We start from the raw sequence: 15,538 nt of genomic DNA, 5'->3' as shown, positions 1-15,538 counted from the left end.
GCTGACTCCTGTATCTAAGAGTTCTTCCTCTGAAGGTTTTCCCTTCTTATCAAAATGCAATCATTATTCTCCTCCAGACCTTCTGGCCAGGTGGAGGGGATAGAGTAGGGCTGCCTTAACATTGTCTCAGGAGAGCAGAGAGCTCTCTGGAGCTGCTGCCTTCACGCAGGGGAGCACTCAGTAAAGTCCACAGCTATCTTTGGCCATTTGTTGCAGTTTAGAGTGGGTATAAATTCTGTTAGCAAACTCAAGAGAAACAGAGGTTTGGGAGACTAACTTAGAACAAGACGTGTTGCTAAATTCAAGAAATTTAAGGAAGACACACATTCAACAAAGGTATTCAGCAAGGATAGAAAACAGAAAATATCTGAATTATATCTTTCCTAATAGGAGCACGTGCATTCACCTATATCTATATGATATGATATAGTATTTCGGCAGGAGCTGGAGGATGGGAGTAGAGAGCCGTTTCTAGTCCTTACTTGGCATGAGACCAGTTTTGAGTCTTTTCTTCTTCTTCTTTTTAATGTTTTTGGAAATACAATTGCAGTCTCTTACATTGAGAAGAACTGCCTCTCTACCCTCAAGACAGTGGCACTAAGCCACAAGGGACCTCTGGGGGCCGTGAGGGGTGATACCCCCTCCTCCACATCAAGTGACAGAGGAATAAAAACGCTGCCCTCCACAGAGGTACAATGGTCCTCTGTCCTTCTCTAGGAGACTTTAATAAAGTAACTGAATGAAACGAAATTTGATCAAACGTGTATAGTTCAGCCTTCTTGCTTTGCCCCTAACAATTTATGGAGGTGTTTCTACCCATGGTCCTGTTTGATTAAATGATATCTGAAGTGTTCCACTCTCTGAGAAAATGTGGTTTATATCCTTGGCATACATTTACATAATCTTGTTAAGGAAATCTCTTCAGCTTAGTTAAACTATCCCAATAAAAAAATCTTATCTCTGGTAGAGGAAAGACTTTTCTCCAAAGGGAACAGGAAACAAATACGGAGTCGGGCCACATCTTGAGAATCTTAAGGCTGTACTTGTCGTTATATTCTTTATGTTACATATCTGAAGTTTGTTAAAAGAGACGGATGAGAAGTAATTGCTATGTGTGGAGGATACAGTCATGTAAGAATAGAACACTGTAGCTCATGTTTTTTAAGTGTGGATTTTAAAAATAAATTTTTATGTGTTGCTTGGAAAATGTGTATACATTAAAAAAAAAAAGGGTGATAAATTACCACCAATCTCTCAAGCTCCCCACGGGAGCCATCAAATCAAGGGTTAAGCTCCCAGGATTCCCCTGAATTAATCAGGAGCTAAGCCGGGGGCAGGTTGGGCTAGGGAGAGAGGAGTGGCGGGGCTCCACCTCCCCCCGGAGGCCTGGGACCCCACAGTGCAGCTCACAGATAAAGGAGCCTGGACAGGGCTCCCAGCTCCTCCCTCGGGAGGAGCCCTGGGCACAGAAAACACGCCCTGAGCCCACATCAGCCCAGGGTTCCTGCTTCTCAAGCGCTGATCCTCCATTTCCAAAGAACCAAGACAAGGGGCTGTGTTCTACAGAGCAGGGGGTTTTTTCCATCCTGATCTTTGCTCATTTAGGAGGCAGTCTGTGATGAGCCTCTGGGTCCTCTTTTTAAGATCTCTAGATCCGTTCAGCTCTAGATAAAGATGAAGCTACAGCCAGATGGACCGAATGGCCTGCCCTTAAAGTGGGACTTAAAGGATGGCTGTGCCAACCATTGGCATAAAAGCACTTGCAGTGCCGGGTGGCAGGCAGATTCCCAGGTTCCTTCCTAGCTTTAAAGAATCCAACTTTTGGAGAGTAGGACCTTGGAATCCATATTACTTATAAGCTCGCCAAGTGATTCTTATGCATGTTCAAATTTAAAAACCATTGACCCTAGAGGTTTTTTGGTTTTAAATAAATCCCTGATATCAGCATTAGGTGTCGTGGGCTTTTCAGTTAAAGAACAAAATACGTTTTCCCCGGTGTGCCAGGCCCACTTAGTTATTTGTGTACAGGACAGAGCAAGTTGACTCCATGTCTGCAAGGAAGAACGCCCATCCTCATGCCTATGCGTGAGTCTTTGCCTTCAGGACCTTAGGGGCTCAGTGAGAGGAGACAAATTAGTCCCTAGCTTCCTTCCTTTCTCTGCCTTCCAGAGTCAGGAATGCCCTTACCTACAATTTTAAGTGTGTCCACTTCTAACTGACCCTCAGAGAGTCTTCAGCAGTCGAACCAAGCAGCAGCTGGTCACGCTCCAATTACATCCTCCCTCCCATCCCCCCCCCCCCATTCAAACCAAATGGAGTCCTGTGAATTCACACTTTCTAATTGCCGTCCTTTTACCCAGTAGGATTGGCTTCTGCCAGGGTTCCTCTTCCTTAACTTTGACCTGGATGCTTCCCTTGTACCCAGTCTCACCTCCTTTCTCTTCAATCCCAGAGCTGCCCCTGAGTTGAGCCCGTCTAAAACTCTCTCCAGTTCTTGCTGGTCCTCCAGCCTTAAGTGCTGAATCCTGCCCATCCTGAAGAGCGCTGATCTTAGGGAAATTCTTAGGGACAAACTTCCAGAAAGGCCCCCACCAGCCACGTGGTTCCTGAGTTGATGACCACCTCCATACCTAGTTGATGATGACAGCATTCCACGACCACCTCTGTCCTGTTGCATCCTCTGTGGCCCTAGGAGAAGCCTGCATCTTCACCTGCTCCCTGCCAAGACTTCATTTCCCCCTGGACCTCCCCCTCCCCTCAATCTCACCTCTGCCTTGAGAAGTCAACTTATCCCTCTTTTGTCTTTTCTTATCCCCGGTTGCTAAAGTCCCATTGTGGATTATGACGAAGATTACTAGAAGCGAGTCCGTTTCTAGAAATAACATCTGAAATGCTGGAAAGGGAAGGAAAATAACATTCTGCTCTTCTCCCGCCCCTCACAGGGCCCAGATGCACCTCTTCCAGCTGTGAGCCCTCCTCTGTACAGTGTTTGCATCTTTGGACAAGTACTTCGTCTCAGCTAAATTGTTTTCTGTTTGTTTGGGGTTTTTTGTTTGTTTGTTTCAGGCCTTGTGCAAAGACCTAGGTGTCAAGAGTCAGACAGGCAGGGACAGAGAGACCTGTTAGGGTAGTTTCTCCAACCTATGATATGGTCTAAATTCAGGAAAACTCACTCGCTAAAAATTTGCATGAAGCAATTTACATGAAGTTGATATTCTCATGCTGGTTTAGATTAAGTTATTAGGCTGTAGGCTAGATGTTTAGATTCAGAAGACTCAGCTAAGCCCTTATCTTTCAGCAGGTTGTGGACCACCTCAAAGTCCCCATCACTTAAAAATAATTAGCTGACTCTCCCACCTGAGCTAGTGATTTGATGATCTGTATGCTGAACCAGACTTCTACAGGGGAATAAAAGAAAAAAGACCAGAGTGCCAGAAGGAAGCTTAATTTTTAAGGTAAATTTCGATTCCCTTAAAGGATAAGTGAAAAAAAGTCTCTGAAGATGCTCTAAACCCAGGGAATCATAGTTTTTTCCTGCCCGCAGCCTTTTTGGTTCCTCTCTTTGCCTAGCCCTATTCTGCACTTTACATTATATGTGGAAAATAATGCACATAATACTTAGCACTGCCTTTTGATAAAGAAAGCATTTCATAGGACTAGTAGTGAGATTTATTCCTAAAAGAATGGAGAATAGCTTCCAGATGTATTTTCCCGTCACGGACTTTCTTTCCTTAAGTATTGACAGAGGGGAGGTTTTATCAAGGTCTTTTTGATGGGCTTGTTTATAACGAGAAGATATTAGTGGAGCACATCTAAGTGTTTATCACCAACAGACGACGGAAGGGAGCATATGGCAGGAAGAGAAATATATATTTGTCCAAGAAACATGGCTTGTTAACCCTCCCACACTCGTCCTAAACTCCGCGGCCGCCGTAGTCTCTGCACTGTCCACTCCCGCTTGTTGTGTCAGAGAAGAAAAATAAAAGTCAAGCGATGATTTCTTCAGTGTGGGACTGTTACATGATGCTAATGTGGACATTCTTATCAAAAATGGTGGGATTTCCACTCGGAAATCCTATGCATGCTCCTTCACTGTGGCTGGTATCTAGGCAGTGCTGTGTAAGAGTTTTAGGAAAATATGGGCTTTAGCATTTTTGCACAGCTCTTTATGCTAAAACAAGAACAATGAAAGGAAATGTGGGGATTGAGCTCAGGGGCAAAGAATCTTTTCGTTCAGAAATCTCTTTTGAAGAGTGCCTGTAGATTAAAGACCAGACTAAGGCAAACCTTTAGAACACTGAGGCAGTTTTCACCTGGCATTGGCCGAAACCAAAGCATTGTTCCAACTCGCACCTGACCCATAAACCCCCACTGGTTAATTCTTAAAGTAAACTCTGCCTTTATTAATTGGCAGCTGGCCTCTGAAACTCCTGCCCCCTCCATGGAGCCGTAAGGGGAGTGGGAGGGAGGGTAGCCCTGCAGCACAGTGAAAGCCCCTCTATTGAGCATTAGGTCATAGAATTCTCTAGAACTTAGCGAGAACACTAGGTATCATCACCTGGTTCCTATCCTCCATGCTATATCTGAGGAAATGCTGCCCTGGTCAAGCTGGATGACTTGCCAAAATCACCAGAACCAGAACTCAAGTTAATTGTTCTGTGTCCCAATTCAATGTTATTTCTACTCCACAGTATTCCTTTCACTTTAAAGTTACTGGGTTATTTTTACAGTTTCACATATAGTTTCCTGACGTAATATTAGTATTTAGGTTTACATATTTGTATTCGAAACAATTTCTAACTCACCTGCTTAACTCTACAAGGAGGCCATCCCATTCTTTGGGGTGTTACCACTGGGCCTGGGGCCCACGTGCCAAGTTTGGCATTATGTCAGAATGGAATTGTGGAGAGTAAGAGAAATTCAATTTAGAGAAATACATACGTTGCTTCAGGCTTCAGATACTCAGAGGGCTGGGGTGGGGGTGGGGGGTGGCTTTGGTGTTCTCCTCCTATCTATATCTTCTTTGTTGGTAATTCCATTGAATTGCTTAGTTTTAACTATCACCTCCAGCCAAAAAAAGACCAAAACAAAGCACCAACCAACCAACTAACCAACCAACCAAGTCTTCTAAAACTTCATCTATCATCTCTTAAGCGCCCAACCCCTTTTTCCCACTACCCCCAGGACACCGTGCCCAGGATCTCCTCAGGCTGCTCGAATACAAAATGTCCACAGGGAAATCTTTTTTGTCCCTTTGTCAGTGATTCCTGCGTTCCCAGTTACCATTTAGTCTATCATCGCCGTCTTTCTGTGACACAGGCTCAAAACCATGGTGCTCCTCCCCAGGTCCCACTACCAATTTCACCTGCTCGTACCTCCTATGTGCTCCCATCTCGGTCTCTTCTGCTGACACCAGCCGAAATGCTGCTGGAGCCCTGGGTGTCTCCAGTAGGTTCTCTTTTAGATTTGCTTATATTCTCTTTTGTATTCCAGCCCTTCCTTCTATCTGGAACCCTTTTCACCCTTCTATGATTTTATCTATGGCAATTTATTACTAATGCCAGTTTCACGTAGCCTTCCAGAGCCATTCAGTCAAAAGTATTTTCTGCCCACCCTGACCTCGCAAAGATCTCATTCTATACCTTTCTTATGGTGTGCACTGGTTACTTAATAAAGAGAGTATTTGTTGAGCATATACTGTGTGCCGGACGGATACCTAGGCACTTTACATTTTCACTTCATCCTTTCAGCAGCCCTATATCCTGGAAGTCCATATTTAACTGGGGTTGGGTGCAGCTTGGACATGGGGACTTTAAAGACGCCCTGGGTGATTCCAGTGTATCGCAAGGTTGAGAACCAGTGGCACAACTCCAGACCCACTAGCCAGACATTCTCCAGTAGTAGATATCACCTTTGAAACTCTAAAAAAACAAATGTTGGACCCCAGCCCAGTCCCTACCAAATTAGAATCTCTGAGGGATAGAGCTTCGGAATCCATGTTTTAACCAAACTTCACAGGAGATTCTGTCACATAACCCGGATGGAGAACCAGTTCTTGATCAGACACTGTGTCATCTCCCAATATTACTGTATTGCAAGTAATTGTCTGTGTTTCCTCCCACCATGTAGTCTGTAAACTCTTTGAGGGCAGGTTTACATTTGATCCACCTTGCTTTTCTCCCTGGCACTTATCAGGGTCCCTTGCACATCATATGTTTTAGAAACTAAAAATACAATAAAATGTCCTTTGATGACCTTATTAAGAAAACAAAAGACACCTTTACAGAGTACTTATTCTCTCTGTACTAGGTTTTTAATCTCTAATATGCGGACCTGGAAAGTAAGCAAGTCATCTCCGTTTTCTGAGCATCACAGTTGCATGGCTCTGCAGTGCCAGAGCTAGGATTTGAACCCAGCTCTTCTGATAATACTCTTTCCTCAACACCTCAGGCCTTCGAAGCAACTACAAAGTGAAAAAATCAACTATCTGTGTGTTTGGATACATGCTCTCAGCCATGTTTCTAAAATCTGAACATAACTTCTCATGATGGAAAAAACAAAAGCTGTTGGCATTATGAAATGGATTTGGAAAAATACCTTAATTTAAACCCCCAAATTAATTACAGGACCTAACAGATATCCCTTTTCTTCTCTTCAACACCATCCTCCCTCACCCCCAGCTGTATATACATACAGATAAACACACCCTCCGATTGTTCTTGGACATTTCTTGACAACTGTTTAATTATTGCATTGGTAATTTTCTTTGGTTTTTTCTTTCTTAGTTTGTACAGTTTCTCAACGACTTTTCAAACAACCTGGGCTTCTGGCTATAAGTGAAATAATTTCATATACAGTTTACTTAAGGCAGTAAAATTGGCATCTGGTATAAACTTCTAATGTTTTGTTCAATATGAATATGCACATAAAATGTATACAAGCATAACAAAGTCAAAATGATGCTCAAACACAACCTAGAAACCTGGATCCTAGACTGTTGCCATTCCCAAGCCCGATGACTCTGGTTAGGGAATGGACGTTCCAGAGCCTCTTTCCTCACCTAAAGACTGACAAGGAGAACGACCTAAAATAGACCCTCCCAGTTTTTCTCCCAAATATGAAATGTCATGATCCTTTAAAGTCATAATAATTTATTTGGCCTTTGGTCAAGAGTAAATGAATAAGTGGTCCTTATTATTCAGTTGACATTTTTACAGGCAAACAGAAATATAATGAAATTTGTAGACTCCGTCACAGTTTGTAAAGTGTTCACCACCACCACCTCCTTTGATTTTCATAACAGAACTGCAGAAGATTCATCATTATCCCCATTTCACAGAAAAGAAAATTGAGATGCAGAGAGGTTAAGTGGCTGGTCCAAGAGAACAAAATCAGGAAATGGCAAATCTAGACCCCTACTCGACCCAACTTTTGACCCCCTTCAACATCTTTTTTTTTCTTTTTTTTTTTGGCACACGGGCTTAGTTGCTCTGCGGCATGTGGGATCTTCCTGGAGCAGGGATTGAATCCGTGTCCCCCGCATTGGCAAGCGGATTCTTAACCACTGCGCCACCTAGGAAGCCCTCCCCTTCAACATCTTGATGGCCACGGGCAAAGCTGGAGGAGGTCAGAGGCAGGGTAGATCTGACATGCACACAGCTCCCCAGTAGCCTGTCTGCCTTCCCCAAATGTTTGCTAGCCCATATGCCTTACATTGCTTTGGAAGAGAATAGCAAGTGGGGATTTATTTAACATATCATTTCTGGGTGTGAGTTTTCCTGAGCATTTATAGATCTGTGTTTTTTCCAAGAAGCTGAGTGTTCCTGATAAAACAAGACAGATAATGATAAATGAGCATCTATGTAAGCCTAGCTGGGAGGAGGACCAGAGACTGTTAACACCCCTCCTGTGAAGCTAATCCCATTTCTTTTAGCTATTTCTTTATTAGTTAATGAGGTCTTGCAAAAATATGTGTCTGTGATGATGTTTTAGCATCCTTGCCTCTAGGAACATTTTCAAATATTCATAAAGTAGCTCATCTGACCAAAGCTTCAAGTAAAGGTGCATTAAGTATGAATTTAGTCAACTTCAACGCGGGTGGTCAAAAAACTGCTCTTGAAATAGCCTAAAGAATCCTCCTCGTTGGTGTTTCCAGATCCACAGCTCTGGGCTCACACATGAAGGAGGACAGGGAAGAGGTATCACTTAGAACAGCCAGGACTCTAAAGGGTGGCCCCGTAGCTTTGATCCTGCTTCCTGACTGACAGCAGTGTGGCTTGCTTTCGGAAAACTGCATTAACTCAAAGGAAACAAAAACACAGTGAAAAAGGAATTACCAGTCAAGCCCCTAGGAAGGAGAGCAGATGCTAGTTCTCATTGCTCCTGGGAGGCCAGAGACCCGCTTCCCACTTCGGTTTCTTCTGGCAAGGAGGGAAAAGAACAATCTCAAAAGATGGTTTGATGCTCAGGGGTGCGTTTGGAGAGGCAAACCAAACATGAAAAGTCAGCCAGCTATGAAACAGTACAGGGACTGGTGGCGAGTACCTCTACAGCTGGGTTTGGGAGGGTCCCCCACACTGTCACAGGGTCCTAGGAACACAGCTAGAGTGCACACACACACACACACACACAGTCTCCAACCCCACCCTCCACACATATACACACACCTGCCTTCCATCATCCAGAAGCATTGCCACACAAATCCTTACTCTTTCCATCCTTTTATGATTTCATTTTCCCAAAACATCATTTAAGGAAACTGACACTATGACCCTTCTCCTATGCTCAGTTTATAAACAAAGGAACCTTTTCAAAAGATGGCTTTATAAAAATAATATTGTTTAAACTATGTAAGGATGATGAACCAATTTTGTTTGGTTCTGGGTGGCCCGGGCTATTTATGGTATACTTTGGCTAAGAAACTAAAAATCACAGCCCAACGTTCTTCCTCCTGTTTCTGAGCAAGCACTTCTGAGCCGCCACCAACATGTTGCAAGGCTTCCTGACCCTACTGTGGTGTGAGCTCAGGGAACAAATCACACGCCAAGGTCCTCTGACCTTCAGTCCTAGAGGGCACTGCGATAAAGCGTGGTGTTAACATGTACGGGTGACTCAGCACTGCCAATGTGGATTACCTTTGCGCGAAAGGACACGTTCATGTCATTGTCACTAAGTCTTTTAATCATTGGAGTCTTTGGACTTTTGTGAATGAGGGAAGCCTCTGAGCCACACTTCTGAAAGGAGATGGCCATGGAATCCCACTCAGTACAAATTTGGAGAGCGACAGACAGCACCCATTAATAAGGGCTGATAATGCAAACATTTCTTTTTGCAGCTCAGGGCTCAACTTTCTTGTCCTTTTATCTGGTTACAAACTTCCTCTAAATGTGAAAAAAAAAAAAAAAAAAAAGGTCCCGAAAAACAGCTATAGCATAGTAATGACGCTGCCTTGAGAGATGCTCAGAGTATAATATTATTTTTCTTTTGTCTCTTGCCTTGAGGACGTTGAGAGCACTTTGACAGCCCTTACGATGACGCAAGATACACGCCAACACTGGTTATTCCAGATGCAATTTTGCATTTCTCGAAAGAAGTACTGTTACAGCCCAGATGTAAATTTGACTGTGTCCTGTACTTAATGTTCTGTTACAGGTGATTCACATAACGGGCCGGCTACGACTGAGGGTGTCGCTGTCCCACGGGAGGACCGTCCCCAGCCAAATCATGGGTCTCGTGGTTGTGGCTCATGCCTTGCCTCCCCCTACGATCAATGAAGTCAGAATTGACTGCCATATGTTCGTCACTCGAGTAAATATGGACCTCAATATCATTTACTGTGAAAATAGGTACTTCGTTTTTGTTTTCCTTTGCCCTGTTGTGTGTTGCACATTGGTAAGGGCCAGTGTTTTCAGCAGTCCGAAGAATTTTACTCTCCCAGTGAGGCTCATTTTAAATCCTGATCTTATTTTTAATGGCTGCTTGGACGGACACCAACCATGCTTTTTATCTGAAATCTGCATTGCTGCCCTGATTTACATTAGGGACAACAATGGAATGAATGAGGATACCCAGGCCTCCATATGCTATAACTAAGACCCATTTTGGCCGAGAACCCAAGGAGGGAGCAGGGCTGAGACGTTCTCGGCAAAGCGATGCAGTAAGAGGTGTCTCCTGGTGCCTCAGCCAGACCCACGTCCTAACTATTGCAAGGGCCCAGCCTCATGACGGTCAGTGTCCATGCAGGCATTGAGCATCCTGTCCTAGTCAGCTCGGGCTGCTGGGACAAATTACCATAGACTAGTAGCTCCAACAACAGACATTTATTTCTCACATTTCTGGAGGCTGGGAAGTCCGAGGTCAAGGTGCAGGCTGCTGAGATTCCTGAGGGGGGGGTCTCTCTTCCTGGCTTGCAGATGGCTGCCTCCTTGCTGTGTCCTCGTATAGAAAAGAGCAAGCTCTGAGCTTCCTCCTCTTATTAAGGACACTAGTCCCATCGTGGGGGCTCCATCCTTCTGACCTCATCTAAACCTAATTACCTCCCAAAGGCCCCCCCTCCAAATGTCATCACATGGAGGGTAAGGACGTCAATATACACATTTAGGGGGTACGCAAACATTCAGTCTGCAAAACATGTAGAGAACAAATGAGAATTTGAGGCTCCCAGAGGAAAAACAGTCAAAAAATAAAATTTGCAAAACTATTCAGTGGCACTTTGTAATCCTGAGGATTTCCACTTTGAGAAATTAAAGAAAGGTGACTCATCATATAAATGACCTGGGAGTTCTTCCTCAACACTGAGCCTTTATAAAAGGACTTTTTAGTCTCAGGTTAAAAAGTTCACTTTTCCAGTAAGCACAAAGCAAGGGACAAGGAAAATGGGACAGTGCCCCGTCAGACCTTCCACCTAGAAGTCACCAGCCCATCATCAGACTGATTTGAAGAAGAGGGAATCATGGGGTGTGGGGGATGGAGAGAGGGGAGGGGAGGTGAACACGTGTCGGCTGTAGGAAGGAAGCCTGGTGATGCCGTCCACCCTGGTGCCACGGGGAGAACTACCGAATCAATTTGTGGGGACATTTTTGTGGCTGAGATTATTGTCAGGCATAAGGCAGCACGTGTCTGCTGAGTCCTGTGAATGCTTTCAGGGTTGGGGAGAGGGAAATGAAAGAGCAGAATGGTCAAGTGGCTTAGGAAATTGACCTCTCCAGGGCCCAGCCAAGAGGAAGGCAGCGCCTACATTCAGTCCACTGGGAAGCACTAAAGATGCTGAGATCAAGTTAGAAATGCCTGCCCTTTCCGGGGGTCAGGCTTTGATGCAGAAGAAAGAATTCACCGTGGGAAAAGATAACCCCCTTGAGCTTTTTAGTGTTCTGGAGGAGTAGAAGATACCATGAACCTATCACTATGGTTTAATGAGTAACTCAATCTATTTTTCAAGTTGTGGGGGTATTTATTAAAATTTTATCATCATGACTATATACTTGGCTGTATCTAAGGTATTCTGCAACAGCCACAGAGAATCAGGAAAAGATGAGTTTGCCAGAATGAATAGCTAAAGCTGGCAAGGAATAATAAAAAGAGCCAGCATTTATTGAACACTTACTACACCCTCGGCCACATGCGAAGCACATTAGATGCACTGTGTCACTGAAGCTTCAGGACAGTTCTGTGAGGTCTGTGTTGCCCCTACATCCATCTGCCCCAGGCAGTTTCGGCCTAGAGAGAAAGGTTAAGTGCCTTGACTGAGGCCAAGATTTGAAACCCAATCTGCCAGATTCAAAAACCATGCCTCCTGTGGGATCTCCCTGAATTCCTTGTCTCTAATTTTTCTTCAGAAGTCAGGCTAAACAGTAAAGAATTAGAATAACTCCTGAGGGGGACCTTTCATATACATGCACCCATGAAAGAACACAACTACAGCCCACAAAGCCGTCTCTTCTCTGATTTAAAATGTAGGATGCTGGGGGCTTCCCTGGTGGCGCAGTGGTTAAGAATCCACCTGCCAATACAGGGGACACGGGTTCGATCCCTGCTCCGGGAAGATCCCACATGGGGTGGAGCAGCTAGGCCTGTGTGCCACAACTACTGAGCCTGCACTCTAGAGCCTGCGAACCACAACTACTGGGCCTGCATGCTGCAACTACTAAAGCCCACGTGCCCAGAGCCCGTACTCCACACCAAGAGAAGCCGCCACAATGAGAAGCCTGCACACCACAATGAAGAGTAGCCCCCACTCACCACAACTAGAAAAAGCCTAAGTGCAGCAACAAAGACCCAACACAGCCAAAATAAATAAATAAATACTTTTTAAAAAATGAAAATAAAATAAAAGGTAGAATGCTGGACACCCAGGGAAGCAGGTAGACAGCCAAAGGATGAACTATGGCCTTGTGTCTTTGAAAACATAACTCAGCGCCCTTGATTTAGATTTCCTACCACAACTCCCCACAACAAAGCCTCATCTTATTTACCAAACTCCCAATGACTGTCCTATCCCCAAGCCATCACTTAATTCTCATTCCTGTGATCACAAGTTATTTCTTTTGATGGGCTCCATGGACTGGGGCACCTTACGGTACCACTCCAGTAATTGAGATCACTTTCTATGAACCACTTTATGCTTTTTCTCTTCCCATTAAAATTTTTTTTCTACAGCCCCTTCCTAGCCAGTGCAACACAGCATTATTTCCCCATGAAGATGACAGTAATTATTAAAAAGGACCCATGTTATAGGTAATTGCATATTTAAGCTGAGGGAACAGCATACTTCGTGTGCCAGGCACTGTGCTACATTCATGTCATTTCATTCATTAATCCCCTCACCAGCCTCTGAAGTTGTTTCACAGATAAGGAAACTGAGGCTCAGAGTACAAGATGCCATCAGGATTCTGATCCTGATATAGGTCATTTGACTGGTCTGGGGCTTTCTACACATATATTAAAAGGTCTGAACACTGAGTTGGTCACCTTCACCATGGTAACAGGCTCTGAGAGTACACAAAAGTGCTTCCATTGTTTTGAAGGACTTCATTCAAATAAAAAGTAAAGAACTGTCTTCCCTAAAGAATAAAGTGCCTTTTTCCTGGGATTTATTGTTTAATTGGGGAATTGCTAATTAGAAAATAGAGCCCACTCCTCAACTCTGCAGACCAATCTCCCCAGTGACCCCTAGGACGGCCTCAGGCAAAGCCAGCATCTAATGCTTTCAAAGGAGTGGGCATATTCCAGAAACACCAATGAGGGCCTTTAATGACATCCTTATTCCCTCTGTTTGCAGAAAGGGGATGTAGATTGCACTTGGAAAGCAGCTAATGATTTTAGGAAAACACCAACTAATCTGTTTTGTACCAGAAAACCATGGAATCCTGAGAAAACACTCCAAGAATTCTAGTTTGGCCAAAAATATTATTTAAATTGCTAGACGTTGAGAAATTCACTCACTGGGTGGTGTATTTTCATTATATTCTGCATTATTCTGGTTTGGTTTTGTTTCTTACTTCCTTGCCTCTTGGGGTCAGATTTCACTCCCTAGCAGCGATCTCACAGGTTTCTTAAAGGTGTCATAACTAAAGATTCACTTCATATTTGATAAGTCATAAACCATAAAAAGCACAGCAGCAGTAAAGAGAATCAGTTAAACAAAAGATAAATCCTCTTTGGGACAGACCAAAATGAACCTGAACTTGGACAGGGAGGAGGAGAAGCAGCCTTTTGGTGTGTTTGTGTAAACCAGGAAGATTCGCCCAATGTGTTTTCCAATTTTTGTTCTATTTTTCTTTGCTCCTGCCTGAGGACATTGCCGTCTGGACAATCAATGACAGAGGCTTACACACACGTAGGGTCGAGCACAAGCCTGGCAGAGCTGCCGAAATGGTTTAAAAGTTTCTGTGTGGAATCCACCACAAAGTCCCAGTTAAAAGGGCCAGGAGTGAAAGCTGAGCTCCCAAATGACTCAGACGAAAAAAGATAATACCCCCAGGCATCTGTATGTCTCAGCATTTAAATTATATCCCTTGAAATGCCAATTTGGACTTTGTGCCAAGAAGCAGTCGAAGCCCTTTTTCATGGAAATACCCAACAGAAGACCAATCTGTTTAAATGAAAGGTGTCTCTAATCATTTGGTATAAACATAACATGTTTTTATTTTGTTATGTAACCTTGAATTATCTTGGCCTCTCATGAGGATCTCACATTGTTACTGATTCTCAATAATTTCATGGAATTATGTTGTCCAAATGTGTGTTCTGATACTAAAAAAAGAAAAGAAAAACCTAATTATTTCAACACAATTGCTTGATCTAGCACAGTTCCTACTTTAGAAAAAGACTGTTATATGTTAAAGAAAATAACTTTATCTAAAGGAGGTTTTCAGTGCCAGGTCCTCACAGGTACCCTGGTATAATAAAAACTGTCAGTAGATTTGTTTCTAAGTCATTTAACCGTTTCTGTATTTCCCCTCCCTTCTGATTTCCAGCCTGTGTTCTTCTCTTTGTAGGATTAGTGATTATATGGATCTGACCCCTATAGACATTGTAGGGAAGAGATGCTACCACTTCATCCACGCCGAAGACGTCGAGGGCATCAGGCACAGTCACCTGGACTGTAAGTACCTCCTGTGCACGGGGACAGCCCAGCTGGGGTCATCTGTCTCGGATGCTCTTTTGGTTTCCATGCCAATTTCTCCCTTCACATCTCCTATACATTTGAGATGACTGTCAGCGTGCAGTGAGAAAAAGTGAGACATAAATCACTTCAGCTTGTGTTGGAATTAGATTGAAAGTTGGACCTCGGGGCCCAGAGAAACTGCTGGATCTGTAAGCGCTCACCAGGGATTTCATGGTCTCTTGTGCTCTCTCTCTCTCCCAGGAGGTGATGGGGGAACCTTTGTCTTAAGTGCCTTCTTGACCCTTTCATTTTCTAGAGAGCAAATTCCACTCTGAAATTTGTGGTCTCAGTTTCAGAACTGAGAAGTGGGAGAAGACAAGTTCAACTAGGCCAGAGCCTCATAAGAATTCCTACTTGACTAACCACAAAACTGGGACGCGTAGGGGAGCCCCGGGGCAGGGGCAGAGTGCCTCGTGTGGATACTGCAGATCTCAAAGGTGCTGACTTTTCACTGTATTTCTGGAAAGAGGGTTATTTAGAGCAGCAGGTACCTCCATCTCCAGACTCCTGGAAGGGAGAAACTCATCTCAGCTCTTTGAGTCTGGTTCCCAGCTCCTGACCGGCAGGCTCACCTCCAAGGCAACTTTTGTGGCCTTTAAGCAAAGCAGGACCAGCAGTGTTCCGGCTGGGTCCAAGCAGTAATTCACACATAGCATCCTCACGCACTTTCCCCTCATCAGACTCAGCAGGGCTGTTTTCACTGTGTGTGGAAGGGATCTGACAGTCTAATCAGGCAAGAGGCACGGGTCTGGTGGCCCTCTTAGGAAGAGGCTGCCCTTTTCCAACAAGAGATTCTTTTTATGATCATTCAATACTCTTCCTCAGAGATGAGGGCCCTGCCATCTATATTCCTAGAAGGTTCGAAACCCAGTT

General features: G+C 44.1%; 1 protein-coding gene and 1 long non-coding RNA gene across 4 annotated transcripts in view; one reads left to right on the top strand and one right to left on the bottom strand.

Moving 5' to 3' along the window:
- Nucleotides 1–15,538, bottom strand: part of LOC130846643 (uncharacterized) — a 172,635-nt gene that overhangs the window by 38,587 nt on the left and 118,510 nt on the right. The gene's annotated exons all lie outside the window — the stretch shown is intronic.
- Nucleotides 1–15,538, top strand: part of NPAS3 (neuronal PAS domain protein 3) — an 854,881-nt gene that overhangs the window by 818,725 nt on the left and 20,618 nt on the right. For all 3 annotated transcript variants that reach the window (XM_057725005.1, XM_057725007.1, XM_057725006.1), the window contains 2 exons: nucleotides 9,652–9,845; nucleotides 14,496–14,602. In XM_057725005.1, coding sequence (XP_057580988.1) covers nucleotides 9,652–9,845; nucleotides 14,496–14,602 — 301 coding nt within the window. The remainder of the gene's footprint in view (nucleotides 1–9,651; nucleotides 9,846–14,495; nucleotides 14,603–15,538) is intronic.

This window comes from Hippopotamus amphibius, chromosome 2, assembly GCF_030028045.1.
Source record: "Hippopotamus amphibius kiboko isolate mHipAmp2 chromosome 2, mHipAmp2.hap2, whole genome shotgun sequence".
NCBI lineage: Eukaryota > Metazoa > Chordata > Mammalia > Artiodactyla > Hippopotamidae > Hippopotamus > Hippopotamus amphibius.
Note: the sequence above shows the minus strand (reverse complement) of the source record. Positions and strands in the feature narration are given on the sequence as shown.